Here is a 20,468-nt window from a genome sequence, read left to right as displayed (position 1 = left end):
TCATTGACACCCTGGCAGTCTCAAAGTGGTGGCAGTCAGACTGCCGCCAATGTTCAACTTTTCGTTGGTCTGGCGGTCCTAATCCGCCAGGGCAGCGCTGCAAGCAGTGTTGCCCTGGGGATTACAAGTCCCTTCTCTGCCGGCGATTACATGGCGGTAGCCCCACCATATAAAGGCTGGTGGAGTTGAGGTGTAGGGTGCCCCAGGGGGGCCCCTACACTGCTCATGCACTTGGCATGGGCAGTGCAGGAGCCACCTTAGCCAGCCCTGCAGACAGTGAAAATCGTGATGGATGCTGGCGCACCTTACGCACTACAGCATTGCCGCCAACTCAAATATTAGCCAGTGTCAATGTTGTAGGCCGATTCCCGCTGCTGACCCAGTGGGAAACTCGTAATGGGGCCGCGGGAAGGGAATCACACTGACGGTAACCTGACTGCGGGAGTTTGATGGACGGCCTGTTCATTCTGCCAAACTCATAATGACCCCCTTAGTCTGCATGCATGTTTCACCGAGGGTAGGTTTGGTTAAGGTGACAATTTTCGTGCATTTCAGGAAACTTTATCCCCAAAAGGTAAACAAAAAAATTGCTTGAGCGAAGTTCAAGTTAAGGAAACTTCACATACACGGAGAAAGGTAAAAATGGGGTAGTTCATTTAACTGCTGGTGTAAAAAATATCTGCATACATTTTTTGTGACAACTGATACCACCATTGGTCCATTTAAAACCTTGATCTTACCTCTGCAGGTTCTGCAGGTTCTGCAAGACTCTCAAAGCTAGCTGATTCCATTTCACGAGTATGAAGCCCATTTTCACGTTCACAAATGGTGGTTTTACACTTGTTAAAGGAATTACTCACATGTCAATATTAATGTGTCTTAAACTCCTACAACAGCATTCCTGCTATCTAATGGCTAATCCCAAGAAGTTAAAAAGCAGGAGTGTTTGGCATCTTTGGGAACACTCTAATACATATTTATTTGTGGATGTTCAGAAATTTTTTAGCAACCCTTTTCTACTCAGGAAATGTTTTGAAATTTTCTTCGACAGGAGTAAATCACTTTCCATGGTGGGAATGCAAAAGATTAATCTCGAAAACTGTTGGTGATTTATTGGAAAAGGTTTATCCCTGTGGACATATATTTTCCCTGTTGAGAAAAATAATTAACAGTAAAATAAAAATAAAAAATCCAGCACCCCTCCTAGAAAACTATTTATCAATGGGTTGCATCATTCACACGCAAAGTGGGCGCAAGAGCAACACAAAAGTAAGATTTATCAAACCACTGTGTTCCATCAAATCAAATCTAATCAAATCAAATCAGGGTTTATAAAGCGCAACTACTGACCTGTAAGTGCCTCAAGGCGCTAAGGGAGTTTGTGCTCTGAGCTTCAGTCGAAGAGCTAGGTTTTAAGATCCTTCCTGAATTGAGATACTGCTGGTGACTGCCTGAGGTGCAGGGGCAGGGTGTTCCAGCTCTTTGCTGCGAGGTAGGCAAAGGATCTCCCACCAGCCAAGGTCTTCCATATGGGGGGTATGGTGGCTAGTGCTTGTTGAGTGCAGCGGAGAGGGCTGATGGGGGAGTAGAAGGTGAGGCGGTGGCTCCAGCAAGGCATTCCATAGTTGGACTGTGATTGTTCTCACGCATCCACCAATGGATTTTGGTACATTTACAGATTTACCAACACTGGCAAACCAGAGAATACATGAAAATTCAACACCACACCAGGTGAAGTGTAATGAATAGAAATATCCTTATTTCTCCTTGTTTTGTCCGCATTCTGCAGCACACATAAAAAGAGAGACAAAATGCCTCTGAAGATTGTTTTTGTGCAGGAAGGTGCAATCCTATCTGCAACGCAGACACCCTTGCACAAAAACAAGCAGCTAAGCAGCCAAAAGAGCACCTGTGCAAGGAAAGGACAGGCATGCTCTGTATAATGCTAAATATGGTGCATTCCTGCCTTTTCCCTTTCATGCAGCACAGCAAGGTGGCTTGCTGTTCTGAAGCAAACATTTATAAATATGCCCCTTAGAGTGTAATAGCTTTCCAAAAATATTTTTGGAATGCTTTGTCAATTCCACAAAAGTGTAGATATACAGCCAAACAATTTAAGAAATGGGCGTGTAGCCTTCTGCATGAAGTCCCTAGTGGCTCACCCCTTGGACCTCCTTTGATCAATTCATAGGTTATTTCACTCATGTTCTTAGAATTTCTGGCTTTTTTTTGATAATGCACAAGTGCCTTCAGGTTAGAAGGGTTTAGAACCAATATCACAACCTCATGGTCTGTTTTTATAGAATAGACTATGGATCCATCAAAGTTGTTTGCGGCCGAATACATCCATGATGGCAGAGATTGTCTTCATGGAAGGAGACCGAAGTCATGGAGGCATCTGCTGCCTTCCACTGATCTCACCACACTCGATAGGAAGTGAACAGCATCATCGCACTCCATTCTGCCAACAGAGCTGTGCACTGGTCTGATGCACATTGGTATAGCATCAGAAGACAATTTATGCCTTGATAATACCAATGCTATAGATCCTGTAAATTGCTCTCATTTATTCAAGAAACAAATCCCATCTACCACGTTACCAGAAAGCACAGTTTCTTAATCAAAGTATTTGTTGCCTTAGTCAACTTTGTCCTCAACAGCAGTGCAGTGGCTTTAGGAGGCCCCTCTGCAAAGTACCTTGAGGAGCCCCTACCCCTGACCCAGTCAGACTAGTCAGGGGCCTGCCACCCATGCACAGTGTACTGTGCTGAGAGGGTCCCCTGGAGCTCAGGGGCCACCCTTCCACGCCAGGACTGAGGGGGGGTTTGTTATGCCACGGCAGCAGTGCTCCCCAAATTTGTGCAACTCTATTCCTCACTTATCACTCCTCTGCCCTCATATGTTAGTGGTGATCAGTTTCTTAACATCCCTCATCTTTCATTAAGCATCCCTCACTTCTTCTCACTCCTCATCCATCGATCCTCCTCTCTCACTTATCATTTCTCACTAATCATCTCTTACTCCGTATATCTCATTTGTGAGTCATGTTCCCTCAATTCTTATACCTCTTTACTCACACCTCTCATCCCTCCTCATCTTTCATACTTCCCTCCTCAACTCTCATTCATCACCCCTCAGCTATCCCTCGCTCATTACTCTCTCTCCTCATTCCTCAGTCTTCATCCCTCGCTCTTGATTTCTCATCAGCCTCACAAGTTATTTCTCATTCTTCATCCCTTTTTGTGATGCTCATTATCCATCACTTCTTATTGCTCATTGATCATCCCTCAGTCCACATCCCTCATTGCTCACCTCCCATCCCCCACTCTTCACATTTTATGGCTCATTCCTTGCACTTTAGTCCTCATCCCTCACAATTCAACACTTCAACTGTGATGACTAAAATGAACATAAGATGAAGTCATTAAAGGCATCCTTTTCCCGCATCCCACATCCCTCGTGTTCGCAGATTAGTTCTAACAGGACCCTGCACTTGCCCCAAACTTCAGTCATCAACCCTCCCTTCTCATCCATCACTCCTCATCCTTTAACGCACCTATTTCACTCCTCATCACTCACTAGTAATTAAGACCAAGCAAACTTTCTCTTACGCCTGCATAATCTTGTGCTTATTTAGTGAAATTCCCAAAATTAGAGAACATGTCAGATCTATGCAAGGTTTACAGCAAACTTTCAGTTGAGGAACATGGAACATGGGAACAGCACAGTGTGGAAGCAACTACTGTTCATGACACTTGTGTTTTTTAATTCTTAAGAAGCTTCTTTGACTCCAAAATGGACGCAAGGACGTGTTTTGTTCTAAAGTGCAGTGCTAGATGATGGTTTTGCATTTAACGTAAATTTGCATATTTTTGCAGAATTTCATGTAATTATGCAAAAGCAAATAACCCAACTTTCACACGCCCATACTAATCAACACTGACTCCACAGCTCTCAAATTTCATCCCTCATACTGTACCTCTTATAATTATTTCCTGCGTCACCCTCATCCCTTTTCCCTCATACCTGTTTTCCCTCCCAGTTACTCACTCACCCCCCTCACTGTTCATCCCTTCCTCCTTATTAATCACTCTTCTTTTTCAGTCGTCATCCCTTAATGTTCAACCCACCTCCTCCCTTCAAGAGCAATGAGTAAAATATACAGGAGAAGTGTTAATGTCCTAAAATGTAAATATTTAAGCCATCTGCCTGCCTTAGTGCTCATTCTTCATACCGCAGTTCTCATTCCTCACAACCCTTCCTCATTCCGTCCACCTCAGTGGTAAGTAGAAGTACTAATGTTAATATTTGTGCCCAGAAGACAGTTAATACCGGGAATGATATGTACAAACAGGGAAATGAAAGACCTGTTTTACATATTTATTTGACTCGAGTGATTTCAACACATGCATTTACACAACATATGCAAATTATTTTTTTAATACAGTTTCATAAACAGAGGAGAGATCCAGACTCCTGTGAGACATAAGAGGCATGCATGTAGGATGTGGGCATAGATATATACATACAAATTAAGACTTTACAGTGTACAATATATAATTCTTTGGAGTAATACATCGCATATATGCATCATTTTAATTCTCATGTAATATTAAAAAAGCACTTTCATCATTACTTTGATAGATGAAAACTCAAGGGGAGTGTCACTGATTCATGGATTGCATTATGAAAAAGGGAAATATTTACTACTTTGCAAACAAAGTAATTAAAGTGGGAAGTGAGAAACTGTGCAACAGAGGATCTTACTCAAATGATGGAGGAAATAGCCTGCTCCATGGCTTTCCAGACTCCACATTAGCACCCCTTAGGGGCTTCGTACACACCAAGGCATGTGTCGTCCAGGGCCAGAAGAAATGTTATCACATCACCACCATCCAGATGGAATTACATTGGCTCCCCTTGACATCCCGCACTGTTTTCTGAAGCATCTGAGTCTTTTACAATGTCGTCACGACCACAACCCTCCCTTATCTTGCAGACAAGCACCCCATCTCTGGTGGTTCTTGGCACACCCAGGGTCAGGACACCATCAGACTGCATACCAAGAAGTGTAAAGAAGAAAAACGCAAGGCAGCAGGCCTTCTCCATCTATGCACCCAGGATCTGGAACAACTTCCCTGTATCCATCAGGACCGCCCCAACAGTGCTCCATTATATAGGAAAGCTTTGAAGACTCACCTCTTTAAAGAACACTACCTCACAATGTAGTTACAACTCAATGACCATCAACCTCTCCTGTCAGTGGTGACATTTGTACCTGTCTTTGACTCTGCACAGGCACCTGCCATTCCTTTTGGTGAGGTTACCACTATAAACACACCAAATACATATGTCAATCAATATTTTAAACTATATTAAATCTTCTTTATGGAAGCATATCATGATGCCATTTAAACCTAACAAATAATATAAAGTAGCCTTTTCACTTTTCTGTGCACAGAAGTCAGTTTCGACATTGAATGAGTTTCTACTCTGAGCAAAGTTAATAATGTCAATAATTACTTGTATCACTGGGGGAGGGGCAAAAGAGTGAGATGTGTGATGACTAAGTAGTAAGGGATGAGGAATTAGAACTGAGCTATGAGGATGGAAGGATGAAAAGTCCTAAAATGGACACACAACCACGTGATGAAGAAATGATGATTCGTGCATTTTGGAGGAGAGCTCACTGGGGAAGGAAGAGAAGTGAGGAATGAGGAGTGAGGAATGAGAATTGAGGATTGAGGGAAACAAAGTGATTGGTGTTGAGTGAAGCATGAGGAGAGAGGACTGAGAGCTGGAGATTGAAGAATGAGGCACTGGAAGTGGAAAGCAGACATTAGACGAGACTGGTGTGAATGAAGGTTGAGTATTGTGAGATGAGTATTTAAAGAAGGAGTGCAAGAATCCCATCCCTCTAGAAGAATACTGAGTCGGCACCCCAGGAATAAAGAAAAGGCAGCTGCCAGGTTGTGTCTTGAATTCTGATCAGAAAAGCTAAAGAAAATGACATTGTTGTGCAGCAGTTGAAACATCTTCTTATACAGGTTTGCTATTCGTCTTAGGTATCAAACCTGACACAGCACTTCTTTTGTGGTTTGTCCCTTCTCCATCACATGGAGTCTCCGATGACCTTTGCTAGTTCACCTTACCAGGTAGAGCTAGCTACCATGAGAGAACTGGCTGTGTCTCAACCATTGTAGAGAATGTACCATGGAACTGTCAGGCTGGTGAGTGTTTCTGGGTAAATCTAGACCTGCTCTGAGAAAATGTGGAGCTGGTCCCAGGAGTCAGTTTGTTGAGACACACCATCCTTGAGATTATATGGAAGTGGTACCACAGTCAAGGTAGAGCAGGGGTGTTCAAAATGGGGGCGGGCCCCCCTAGGTGGGCCTCAAGGGATCCCAGGGGAGGCACCAGGCTGTGGCCAAAAGAAGCATTATAAAGGCAACAGTGTTTTGTTTTAAGCAGAAACATGTTACTGCACTAATAAAAAGGTAAAATCACTTAACTGCAATGTTTAAATACTTCTAGGCATATTTAAACATTGCCATCTTTTTTAAATAATTGGGGAAAATTCTGACTGGGGGCCCAATGATTTTTATTTTTCAACTGGGGGGGTGCGGCATTAAAACGTTTGGAGACCACTGTTGTAGAGGGTTAGCCATGAAGTTCCTAGGGAGGTGAATTTATTGGGTTTGCACAGATCTATTCTAAAATAAACTAGAGACAAATTAAAGATGGCTTGCCTCCAGAGACATTCATACTTCTGAGGTCAGCAAGCTGAGTACTGTCAAACTGTGTAAATGTAACATCAGCTACAGAAACACTCAGAATCATGAAGCCCTAACTATGGAGTACGGTTTATTTACAGCCCTATCCATTAATATGCGTCCCATTACTAGACATTATAGAGAGTATACCTTTCACCTCTTGTTAGGAGACAGAAGGTGAAAAAATACATCAAGTCATCAGGATCTTCTAAGGGAGTGTCACATTGGCAATGAAGGGGGTTATTTTTATTTCATGCCAGAAGCATCCGTGTTGACAAATTGGTGTAAAACGCTGGCGTCTGACTCCATCCAATCCTAATTAAAGAAGTGTCAAGTAAACTCTGTGGTTGCTTGCTTCTGATTGCTTGCATGAGATGAGGCAGCCATATCCTCATGTTCTGCCACTAGTTTTGTATATTGATTTCAAAGTAAAACAATGCATTTGTTTGGGCAGTCAGAAGAAAAGACCCTTAGTTCTCAAACATATTCACCCTTAGTTCTTAAACATATTCTCATTATTAGAAGAAATAAAGCAACAGGGGAACATTATTTTCGGGCAGCCCTTTGTATTTGCTGATGGAGCAGTCATGTGTCTTTACTTCTGTACAAGCAGTTTACCAGCACTGATGCAACTGGTCAAGGGGTGCAACCCAGTACCAGCAGGTCATCCTCTTACCCAATAGTCTAAGGCATGGGGGTGAAGAGGTGGAGGCTGCTGGGATTTTCTTAAATGTAGCAAAAAGGGGATGTGGTGGAGGCGGAGAAAGAAGGGCTGTTCGGTAACTAAAGCCTGGGTAATCCCCACTTTCTCCTTTAAAAGAGAAGCTGCCCTGGGCCTGGCAGACAAGCCCTTGGAGGAAGCAGTGCCCTGTGGAGGAAGCAGTGTCCTGTGGTCTTACCTTCCCCAGCCAAGTCTTCTCTTCTTCTCTGATGGCCCTCAGGATGTACATGCTGGCCCTTCTGGCCATTGGGCTCTGCTTTGCTGAAGCTGGCCAAGAGGTAAGTGTCCAATATCATAGGCCAGTGGTCCTCAGTAGAGTGCATCTGTATCTTAGCTGGCTTAAATATTTGGGTGTCAATCCCATACTAGTCAGCTAACATCAAAGTGACAATGGTTATTTACAGGGAGTTTTTCTTGCAATGTGAAAAGTGAGACTTCAGTCATGTCCTGAAAGTCCTGCTATGGTCACTCTGGGTTTTATTGCAATGATGAAATGGTGGCAAGGCAAAGAGGCAGAGATATATGAAGAGTGTCAGACAAATACTCTGACACTGGAATATGACGTAACAAGGAGCCTAAATAGTAAATACTTGTTCACATCAAGCAGCTGAGTTTGGACCACAGTGCATGATGCAGTTCAAGCAGAGGGTTGAGATGTGAGCCCTTTAAGTGCCTCGGTACTGGTGGGGTAAAGTGCAGGATGCAGCCCTCTCCCTGTGAATGCCTCAGGACTGAAATATCAGTGCATCTGCAGGTCAAAGTAGAAGTGCACCGGGTGAACTGTGGATGTCTCAGACATTGGGGAACAAGGCATGTTGCATTCTAAATCTGTGAATGGATAAATGCGTGGCGGAAGTGACGATATAGGGTACTGAGGGAGCTGTATGTGGGTGCAGTGCATGGTGTTACCAGAGTTACATTTACAAGACAGTTGTGCAAAGGACCCCTAAATCTGACATATAATTTCACCAACAGTACTGGGAACCAAATTTGGTCTGACAAATCAATGCACCTCAAGCGTGACATGCTATTAGAGAAACCTCCCATCCTAGGTATTGTGAAAGGACCCGAGGAAAAGGCCAGTGTCCAGCCGGGTCATCTCATCTCCCGCTCTTCTCAGCCTCTACCTCTTGTTTAATCTCCAGCTCACTTTCATCCAACCTTCTTACCTTCAGCTCGAGCACTCTTCTCTCTTATTCACTCCCCTCTTCTTTCCTTCTTTTTCTCAGTCTGCTCCATCTCTCACATATCCCCTCTTTTATATTCTCTCTCTTATTTCTAGACTCTCAATCTCCTAGGAGATTTGTCATCCTAACAGAAGCACATTTTAAAGCACCATCCTATCGCAAAGGGGTCACCTTTGTTGAGTGTACGGAAAACTCTAGGTATCTGCCTGTTATTACCTGCCCCAGTAGTTACCTCTTCCCACATCTGTGTCTCGTCCAGCATCCTCTCTCACATTTTGCAGTCTCCCTCATAAACTTGAATCTAACATTCATTCTTCCTCTTATTCCACACGTGCCCCAAAGTATCCCTTTTCCCACTTTCATCACCACATTCATCCTCTTCCCCTCTTAAGCTCTCTGCATCACCTGAGGCTAGAATCTCTTTCTCTACCTCTCATGTTTTATGTCACACACACTGCTCTCTTTTTCACTCACCTCTCACCAGCTTCTAACACTTTCCTCTCTCACAACTTCCTGCACCACACCCCGTAGCCTCACCTTCTTCTCATTCCCTTGCCTAAAATTCTCCCCTCACTCCTGCACACACTTCACTAGCTGACAATCAGGCACAGTCCCACACACACCTTCTTAAACAGCGACAATCAGGCATAGTCCCACACACCTTCTTACACAGTGACAATCAGGCGCAGTCCCACAATACCTTCTTACACAGCAACAATCGGGCATAGTCCCACACACACCTTCTTAAACAGTGACAATCAGGTGCAGTCCCACAATACCTTCTTACACAGCAACAATCAGGCACAGTCCCACACACACCTTCTTACACAGCGACAATCAGGCGCATTCCCACAACACCTTTTTAAAAAGCGACAATCAAGTGCAGTCCCACACACACCTTCTTACACAGCGACAATCAGGCACAGTCCCACACACACCTTCTTACATAGCAACAATCAGGTGCAGTCCCACACACACCTTCTCACACAGCAACAATCAGGCGCTGTCCCACACACAGCTTCTTACACAGCAACAAGTAGGCACAGTCCCACACACACCATCACCAGCCAACAATCAGGCACAGTCCCACACACACCTTCTTACACAGCAATAATCAGGCACAGTCCCACACACACCTTCACCAGCTAACAATCAGGCACAGTCCCACACACACCTTCATACACAGCGAAATTCAGGCACAATCCCACACACACCTTCTTACACAGCAACAATCAGGAGCAGTCCCACACACACCTTCTTACACAGTGACAATCAGGCGCAGTCCCACACACACCTTCTTACACAGCAACAATCAGGAGCAGACCCATACACACTTTCTTACACTGTGACAATCAGGCGCAGTCCCACACACACCTTCTTACACAGCAACAATCAGGAGCAGACCCATACACACTTTCTTACACAGCAACAATCAGGAGCAGTCCCACACACACCTTCTTACACAGTGACAATCAGACGCAGTCCCACACACACCTTCTTACACAGTGACAATCAGACACAATGCCACATACACCTTCTTACACAGCGACAATCAGGAGCAGTCCCACACACACCTTCTTACACAGTGACAATCAGGCACAGTCCCACACACACCTTCTTACATAGCAACAATCAGGTGCAGTCCCACACACACCTTCTCACACAGCAACAATCAGGCGCAGTCCCACACACACCTTCTTACACAGCAACAATCAGGAGCAGAACCATACATACTTTCTTACACAGCAACAATCAGGAGCAGTCCCACACACACCTTCTTACACAGTGACAATCAGGCACAGTCCCACACACACCTTCTTACACAGCAAAAAAATCAGGCACAATCCCACACACACCTTCTTACACAGCAACAATCAGGAGCAGTCCCACACACACCTTCTTACACAGTGACAATCAGGCGCAGTCCCACACACACCTTCTTACATAGCAACAATCAGGTGCAGTCCCACACACACCTTCTTACTCAGCAACAATCAGGAGCAGACCCATACATACTTTCTTACACAGCAACAATCAGGAGCAGTCCCACACACACCTTCTTACACAGTGACAATCAGGCACAGTCCCACACACACCTTCTTACACAGCAAAATAATCAGGCACAATCCCACACACACCTTCTTACACAGCAACAATCAGGAGCAGTCCCACACACACCTTCTTACACAGTGACAATCAGGCGCAGTCCCACACACACCTTCTTACATAGCAACAATCAGGAGCAGACCCATACACAATTTCTTACACAGTATCAATCAGGAGCAGTCCCACACACACCTTCTTACACATTGACAATCAGGTGCAGTCCCACACACACCTTCTTACACAGTGACAATCAGACACAATGCCACACACACCTTCTTACACAGCGACAATCAGGAGCAGTCCCACACACACCTTCTTACACAGTGACAATCAGGAGCAGGACCACACACACACCTTCTTACACAGTGACAATCAGGCGCAGTCCCACACACACCTTCTTACAACCTCTGTTCTCACTTAAACACTTACAGGCATCCTCCCACCTTCTTTATATATCGGAAATCCCTCTACGTGCCCCTCTGACACTACTTAACCCTTCTCATTCCCTGCCTTCTCGCTTTTTCCTCCCACCACATTTCATTTATTTCTGCCTTCCCTTTTCACCTTCAGGATTTTGGGGCCCACAGGCAGGACATCCTTTATGGGCCCCTGTCCGGAACAGCTTTGTATTTTATTACCCAGTGCCTCCCAATTCAAGCCCTGTGAGACCAAACATTATTAAATAATACATGAAAGGTGGAGGTGAAGAAGTAGACAGATGTGAGACAGAAAGTTCACTTTCCCATGGGGTCCTTTGGAACATGGAGGCCCTGTGCAGTAGCCCCCATTGCCCAAACCTTAAAATGCCTCTGCTGTCTGCCACTTACATAGACACCCCTAGGATGGCTGAGCTTCCAACGCTACATTTGAATGGCACGTTTTTTCAGACTTGCACAGTTGACAACCAAGCTGAGTCCCACTAATAGAGACTGTCCACCTAGAGACTGAAGATGATGCCTGTAGAGGAAACCCTGTGCACGATGAAGGCCTACAGCAATGCATTGATGATTGCAAGATAGAACATGGAAATTTGGTTGTGAAAATGAAGCAAAAGAAAGGCTGAGACCATTTAGAAACTATTGTGATTTTTGTTTATTCTTTATTTTACCACATATTAAAGGGTTTTAATAAAAACGCTCTAGCCTCTGCTATCCATGTTATTTGAAGCAGCTCACCTGAGTATATACCTATCAACAGTTTCAAGAAGGTTTTTAATCATGCGCATTGCACAGCCTTCAAGTCAAGCCTTGACATAATGTCTACTTAAAATGCAGGGCGCTGTCAGTACCATATTCATAATGTGGCCTAAAACATGAGCAAAAGCAGCAATCCCTGCTAAAAAATAGCTGTGGTTATTCTCATAATGTGTTGACTCCATGGAGAGACTTGGCACTCCGAGGTTGAGGTCCACATTATGAGTGGCCCAGCAAGTGGGATGTATTTTCTCCATCCCGGAGTTACTCATACCGGAGATGGTGGTAATTTTGGCAGTGAGGAAATTCTGAACTGTTACAAACTTGATCCTGAGACTCCGCTAATAAATGGAGAATGAGAGTAGAATGGAGGAACGGGTAATTATGAGTCCAATTCCTCGAGAAATTCCTCATTTTGGGCCAGACTCTCACCTGCAATTTTCAGCGGCTTTCAGCACCCAAAACTCCATTTGGAAGGGAAAAAAACTCATAATTCTGGTACCAGCTGTTCATGGCCCTATCAGAACTTAACGCATACTCCTAATGAGGGCGTTATAAACTATATATGCTAATATATAGACTAATATAAGTACATATGAAGATGCACATAGTGTAATATGCTACTTATTACCATTGCTGCGTATGGGGAGGAGCCATGACTCGAGGGAGTCATAATGCCCCTCCCATCGCTCAATAATGTGATGAATGTTACATTCAATCTGTGAGGCAGTATCTTCTTTTGCCAATTGTGTGCTGGTCCAGTGTAAAACCTAGATAGAGAGGAGCCTATGGTACTAATCCCAGGCCTGCTCTGCGCTGTCGTCCGCCTTGGCAACCTCGGGCATGGCTACTATTGGTACAGCAGGTCCAGTATACTTGGTCCCATAGCCCTGGGGGCACACTGAACCCTGATCATTCTTGTATTTTACTATCTCAACAGTGGTCAAACTGGCCATTTCTCTTGCCTGATCTGGGCCCACAGCATCCTTTCTATGGTACTGTCGGCAATCCATCTTGATTATTGGTGCTTTGCAGTTCAGCTCTGGAGTAACTTGCACGTAACTGTATTTCCTACCTGCTGGACGCAAAGGATTGGCAGCCTGATGTATAGTTAAGGGTATACTTGACAGCTTTAATGCATTGGGTTGTGACAAACTATGTTTTTTCATCTAAGTGAACTTGAGGTTATGACTTTAGCTGAAATAACATCTTCAATGGAATCAGGAGTCAATGAAGTAGCCCCCATTACAACCCCACCCCTCCAGAGTACACTGCAGAGAGAAGGGGTGGGGCCTGGGCGGGAATGACAGGTGGTGTGAACAGCACTGATATGGTTGGACCGTTTCAGAATGTTATGCCCTATGGATCTAAATTGGGGGTGAGCAAATCCTAATAGATTTTCCTATGGAAACTTCATGCTGTTTTTTTTTAAATACATCAAAAGCGTAAACTTCTTGAAATTATGTACGATCTCAAGTTTTCTAAAAAACTCTGTAACTGAACCTATGAAGCAATGCAACATCTGTATTTATCTGGTTACATTTCCTGCAAAGAATTTGTTTTGCAAGACAATTCTAACGAAAGTTAACAGGCAAAGTTGTGTAAGCTTGACCAGTTTAGCCACAGATAAAGTTGACAACAATGTGTCACAGTCACAAAACATTGCAGCAAGTTTATGATTATGTACACGCTCTAAACTTGGTTGGCATCGCTAACTGTTTTTTTCACATGTACAGTCCTATGAAACATATTCCTATCTGTTCATGTGTACATATTTCAAACTTTCCTCGGAGGAGCAGTGGTGTGTACATTTGCATGTTTATTTTTAGTAAGGATTTGTTAGTTAAATTAACTGTTGCAGCCGGGTACATGCTCATAGTCTAAATTCTTACAATGGTTTCCCACTGTGGACTCTCGTCGCATGTCTCCAGCCATCAACACTGGAATCATGTAAGAAGTAGATATGTGCAATATTGCAAACACTACCATCTAATATCTGTTACAGGAAAATATCCGTAGAAGTACATTTTATGCAGGGGTGTAGCTACCATTGCCATGGTACGGAGCCCAGACAGGACCGGCTTTAGCAGTGTGGGGCCCTGTGTGACAATTATGTTTGGCACCGCCCCACGTGACTTTCTCTCAGATTCCCTCACTACCACCTGGCACAATTGCCCCCCCCCCCCCCATCCTTCCATAGCCCCTCTCTCACAAACATTTCATTTGTTTTAAAGTTCTGATAAAAACTAGCTTTACTAATCCACTCAGCTATCCACATAAAAGACAGATCTATTCATTGCAACAGGCATATTAACCGTCTGAGCTACATTATGGCGAGTCTAAACTGCCATTGGACAAACTTCATTTCTCTCTCTGGCAGGAACATTAATCCAAAGAGTTATCTTGACACTTATTGTTGCCTGACAGCTGGAGGCACATGAAACTCTGCTTCAGGTGCTTTCAAAATGTAAGTCATTGCTAAACACTCGCTTTCAATGTAAGCCTGTGATAAACAGTGAAGCACACAAGAAGAAAATGTGTGAGACAAAAAGGACTAAACAAATAGCACATATACAAAATGCTATGTTAGACTGGATCTTTCAGTGTATCAAAGTATCAAAAGATCAAATAGCTCCAAAACCAGCAGAGAATGTAAAAAAAAAATGCGATATAGACAATTTGTTGTATATTTTGTCCTATGTATACCCTGTGATGATATAATGATAGTTTATATTTAAGAGAAAAAGGCATGTGTCAAACACAAAAATGTCACACTGCCACCACTGATGTGAAGATGTGCAAGTAGACTGGAATAAAAGCCCTCCTATGGCCTGTTCATACACTTCTGTGATGCGAAGCTCCATCCTTCCGCTTCCTTTTTACAACATTACAAGTGATAAAGGCAAGAATTCAATTACGGATGGATGTTTTTCTTTCTGGAAGGAGCCTGAGCAATGAAGTTCCTGCCTGCGGCCATTAATTCTAGAGAGGATTGCACAATTTTACTGGTTTACCCAAGGCTGCCTGGCTTCGCATTTTCGTGGTAACCATAGCAACGTCTGGCTCTAGCCATTGGTATGACTCAGAACCTCCATCCCCACCACCACGCACATTCCACAACACACTATGACTGTGGCCATGTTTCTCTTAAACCCCTAAATTTACAGGGATGTGAATACTTCTGTGAGATGCTGACCCCAGTGTGCATGTCCAGGAAGGCGGTCATTTCTTGTGGCTCTTTTTTTTGTAAAGCTACGTACGCCTGCTGCCCCCACAGGGTGCTTGCTAAAAATGAGAGCAATATATCTATAACAGTTGTTCAGTCCAAGTATCTCACTTTTATTATCACAGATGGTAACATATTAATAAAGGCAGCAAAACAGACTGCAAAGAGTCAGAAACATATTTCACTAAAATGTCTGCAATAAGTAAATGCACCAGTACCAAATTTGCAACATAAACCTAACCCCACTATCAACCATATGTCTCGAAATGTGCAAATACAGGAGATACAAGACCGAATAAAGCAAGTCCTATAGTAGGTTCACAGTGAGCTGGGCTGGATTTAGGAGGACTTTAGAACAGGACAATACTTTTGTAGATGAATCTATGTGTTGTAAAACTGAAGGGAGTAGATGTGTTGAATCTGGGATATTCCAGTCTATGTTTTTCTACAGAAAATGTGGAACTGTGCCTGGACTCCGGTTTTATCCATGTCGAATACATTTCTGTGGTGGGGGTGAGAGAGACAACCTTTCATGCATGCTTTTGTCAGTCTCTTGGATCATCCTTTCCACGAAATCTCTATGGAGGCAAGAAAAATGCATCCTTAAAATTCCTTGGACCACCAATTATTGGTAGGTTGTGTGGCAAGGATGAACAATTAAAAATCAGTCCATTTAATGAAATGTAAGGTCCAATTAAAGTTGCTAAATAGTTCCAACAACTAAATTCAATTTAAAGTTTGAGACATAAAGGTAAGATATGGCTAAAAATTGTAAATTAGGAATTGATTTATCTTATCACTTAATTATGAATTTAAAGCTGCTAGAAATGGGTTTTCAGGGGTGCCAGCCTCTACTCAAGCCTTGTTAGGCCTACCATTTATACTTGCTACCATGTGCATGAGAACCTAGCAGTGAGAGAGCTGGAGGGCTAGTGAATGGCAACATTACAATTCTTAATTGATGAACTAGCAGTAGTCAGAAAATACTAATCTTTTATGGATTCAATGGGAGTGATTCACTGTTCCATCGCTCATCATATCCACCACTCAGCACACAAAACCTAGCATGTTGGTCACTAGTAGAAACATGAGTCGAAGAATAGGATGAGTGAAAACAGAGACCCTAGATATTATCAGGTAAGAATGGGTATCTAAAGACAATACAAGATATCCTGGTAATCAATCCTGAATGTTCTTCACCTAACTTTAGCATTGAAAGGATGTGCCATAAAGATAGCTTTGTGCACTCAACTCTCTGGGTTCCTCATATTAAGCTGACATTCCTATAACTGAAATGTAACACGTTTTATGTACTTGTGTTCTCACTTACTCTATTTCTTTAATGGCAAAACTACTACCTTCACTTTTTATATATCCAGCTCTCATACTCGTTGACTTAGTTTCTAACTTTTCCAGTACACCCGGAAAATAATAAACATTTATTAATATTCTGTGCTCTCTATTCTTTGCCACACTTCTATTAGTTACTGCATACCACATGTACCTAAAATACACATTCATATATGCACATCACACTGAATCATAATCTTGAAGAATGTTCCCATTTTTTCATGGAAAAAGCAAAATTCAAAAATGTAAGAAAATCTAATTCTTTAACTGCTAAATGTTTGCAAAACAGTTCAAAGTTTCTTTTACAATACAAGTTGATTTTCATACACTTCTGTGTATTTATACTGTTTATCGCACGTTTTGGGGAAATAACGATTAAGCAAAATGAATCACGAATCCAAAAGCACAGGTCTTGGCACCGCAAATTGTAAATGCCTCACAAAGATGCTGTTCCACATGAGGAAAGCTATAACCAACAATCCAAGATGGTGACCCCCATCTCCAAACATCATGAGAGTTCAAGGATTCCATGATAAGGTAGTTTTCTTCCTGTGTGGCATCATGTAGTGTCTTTCCCACACATGCGAAGCCTTTCACCAGGCTGTGCCAACACTCTCTGAAACCCGCCGGACTTCCGGTGCTTGAAATAAGCTGGGAGAGGACAGGTTTAAAGTGCTGCTCCCTCACCCTCATAGGTCCATCAGCAGTAAGCCACGCCCCCTGATCTACTTTCTAGCAGCAGTGTAGCTTACTCTTGCAAGGTGGTAATCTCCCAACCAAAGCAAGTTGGAAAACTATAACTAGAACATTGGTAGAGCATTTCTTAGGGATATCATGGCGGCCATTTTATAGAGTCTGTTTATTCATGTGTAGAAATGTCAATCAAGTGTGAGGTTAATACATCATTTAATACTTCTAAAACGCGTGAACTATATGCTGCCTTCTTGCATGCTGTCAGTATCCAATGCCATTCTTTACTGTGGGTGCAAAGTGAGCAGTGCTGCAAAATGCAATACTCTCTGAAGGATGTTCAACACAATGGGGGTTATTCTAACTTTGGAGGAGGTGTTAATCCGTCCCAAAAGTGACGGAAAAGTGACGGATTTACCACCAGCCGTATTACGAGTCCATTATATCCTATGGAACTCGTAATACGGCTGGTGGTATATCCGTCACTTTACCGTCACTTTTGGGACGGATTAACACTCCTCCAAAGTTAGAATAACCCCCATAGTGTCTCTAAAAGTGAACGGTGTTGTGTGATTTTGGATTTAAACTTTCTAACTGTACATCTGACATACACCCTTGTACACTGGAACTGAATGCAATAATCAAGACATTTTGTATTACAATAAATACGTTAATTTGATATTACCCATTTTAATGAAACGCTAAGGGGACACTTTAGTATTTTTTTAATACAAGTGTATTGCAGCAGCCAAGGCTGCTGTGGTGTGTTGTGTGAAAGGGAGAGCGAAGGACAGTGTTGTACCTGCAAACAATGGCACTGCTGCTTTTTTCCAAAGAAGTCATGCATGTCGTGGATACCCAGCACCATGCCCACTGTGGCACCATCATCCCGATTTGTCTGCGTGAGTCTAGCATAGGCTTTTTACTCAACGAGTACCCTTCCAGTACAAAATACTATGCTTAGCCTTACTTTGAAACTTTTCAGTACACAGAGAAAGAGCTAGAAAAGTTCGGAGCATAAAAGTTTTCTCCTTCTTGTCACCTGGCTCCAGGAGGTGTAATTAGCATATCAGCACTTTGCACCAGGTTGCAGCACTTGTGGTGAATTTACATTGGCGTAAACTGTTGATAAACCTACCCCTAAATTAGGATAGCAGGGTAAAGGTGATTAGCAGCTACATTTCTGATAGAGGAATGTGGATTCTAATCTTGATTACATTGGTTGATCCTCGGCTAAACTTTCATTTTCCTTGTCCCCCTGTTCCCATATTGTCCAAAACAGAACTGCTTGAACATAAACGATCTGCTAAGCGCTATATGAAATAGTAGGCTTTCAGGAGCTGACATTTTGGCGTAGAGTTGTCCTCTGAACCCTCATGCTGATTTTAGTTCACTATTTATTTGTAGGCGGAGCCTGAGAATGTCGTGACCATGGATGGAGAGCTGCCTGGGAAGATGGAGGACGCTGCTGTTCCTGTAAGTGTCAGCGCAGTGCTGAAAGGCTGGTTCCTTCATACCAGCAGATATGATTTCAATTCCCTTTCATTGCAGAAGCTATCAGGTGCACCTCCGAGCGCTACAAGGTGCCTTCATTCTCGGCGCTGTGCTTGCTGGTGGCATGCTCCAAGCTTAGCAATCTGTACGATTTGCCTCAATTACAAAATCAAAAGTACTCCTGTAACGATTATTCAGTCAAGATTTGCACACAATTATGTTGACCTGTCAGAAATTTCTCTCCGTAATAAATTTATCGCTGTAATATCCAAATGAAGGCGAAATACTGATAATATGTGCACTGCCCTCTGCCAAGCGCCTGCCCTCAAATATTCCAGCACCGTAAATCATTTATACCGCATTTTTTGAGAGTGGGAAAATTACAAAGAGAAACTAATGTATTAAACAATCTCATATAAACCATTTTCAACAGAAACAAATTTGCAGAAGCTATTGCAGATCACAATTTGTGGGGTAGAAATAATCACACAGATCTCAACCGTTCTCAGTCCTTTCTGGCCACAAAGCTGCTTCGATGTACACATTACAGCTCTCCTAGCTGTTAATACCAATGTGTGATGTCATAAGACGTTATGAGACCACCAACAGAATATCAGAACCAAAATTATCATGCGGACACAATATTGTGTCAAAAATATCGAGGACTAAAATGTTTAGAAGGTAAGTGCAACTAAGTAAGTATAGATTTACTATTCTTAACTCCATATCTATGTACCTCAAATTTTTCCATCAAATTCACAACAAAAAGTAAAAAAACAAAACAAGCGCGGACTCCCGCGCTTGTTTTACTAAAGCTCCTGGGCATATTTGTGCCCCAGCAACCACCACCTCCCTGATGCTCATATTTATTTATATGCGTGGGGACCGCCACCTCCGCAGGGAAAATCATTTGACATTAAGGGGGGGCACATGGCCCCCCACAGTCCCAAGACCACCACCTCCCTTGGGCTAAAAAAAGATAATGAAGTGGGTCTGTTGCGGACCCACTGCCCTGGGGACCACCACATCCAAGGTTCAATGTTGGAGAGGAACTGCACGGCCCCCTTTGTGGAGCCAATGATGGCCCTGGGGACTGCCACCTCCCAGGGCTTGCCCCTGGGACATACTTGTTTGCTCTGACCTGGCGGGAGCTTTGAAAGCTCCCTTTAAGTCAGAGCAAACACTCTGGTTCCAGCACGTGAGAGCTGTCAAACAGCTCTCGCTTGCTAGGAGCAGAGGTTTCTGCTGTTTCCCTGCCCTGGGAGCAGAGGTTTCTGCTGTTTCCCTGCCTGCAAAGATGCAGCCAGGGACACAGAGGAAACATTTGCTCTCACAGACACGGAGCTGCATCTTTAGCAGCTCCCTGACTGTGACAGCAGTGCTGGCTCCCTCACGAGCCAAGTAGACGGCTGGGATCGCAGGGGCCTGGAGGATGCCTCTGCGGTCCCAGTGCACACTGAGGCCCATATTTATACTTTTTAGCGCCGCATTTGCACCGCTTTTTGATGCAAAAACGGAGAAAACTTACAAACTACAATTGTATTTTGTAAGTTTGTGCCGCTTTTGCATAAAAAAATGACGCAAATGCGGTGTTAAAAAAGTATAAACACGGGCCAGGGTGCCCTGTGGAGCACACAGCACAGATGGCTGGGCCCTGGGAGGTTGGGTGCCAGGGGCCGATATCAGCCTATGGAGGGGCCACATGGCCCCCTGAGTAAAAAAAAAAAT

The 20,468-nt window shown here is 43.4% G+C and overlaps 1 protein-coding gene across 1 annotated transcript in view; it reads left to right on the top strand.

The window, feature by feature from the left end:
• Window positions 1-7,591: 7,591 nt before the first annotated feature.
• Window positions 7,592-20,468, top strand: part of LOC138246548 (hepcidin-like) — a 33,628-nt gene continuing 20,751 nt past the window's right edge. Inside the window, exons 1-2 of the mRNA XM_069201215.1 lie at window positions 7,592-7,772; window positions 18,654-18,722. Coding sequence (XP_069057316.1) covers window positions 7,704-7,772; window positions 18,654-18,722 — 138 coding nt within the window. The 5' untranslated portion in view covers window positions 7,592-7,703. The remainder of the gene's footprint in view (window positions 7,773-18,653; window positions 18,723-20,468) is intronic.

Source organism: Pleurodeles waltl, chromosome 7 (genome assembly GCF_031143425.1).
Source record: "Pleurodeles waltl isolate 20211129_DDA chromosome 7, aPleWal1.hap1.20221129, whole genome shotgun sequence".
NCBI lineage: Eukaryota > Metazoa > Chordata > Amphibia > Caudata > Salamandridae > Pleurodeles > Pleurodeles waltl.
Note: the sequence above shows the minus strand (reverse complement) of the source record. Positions and strands in the feature narration are given on the sequence as shown.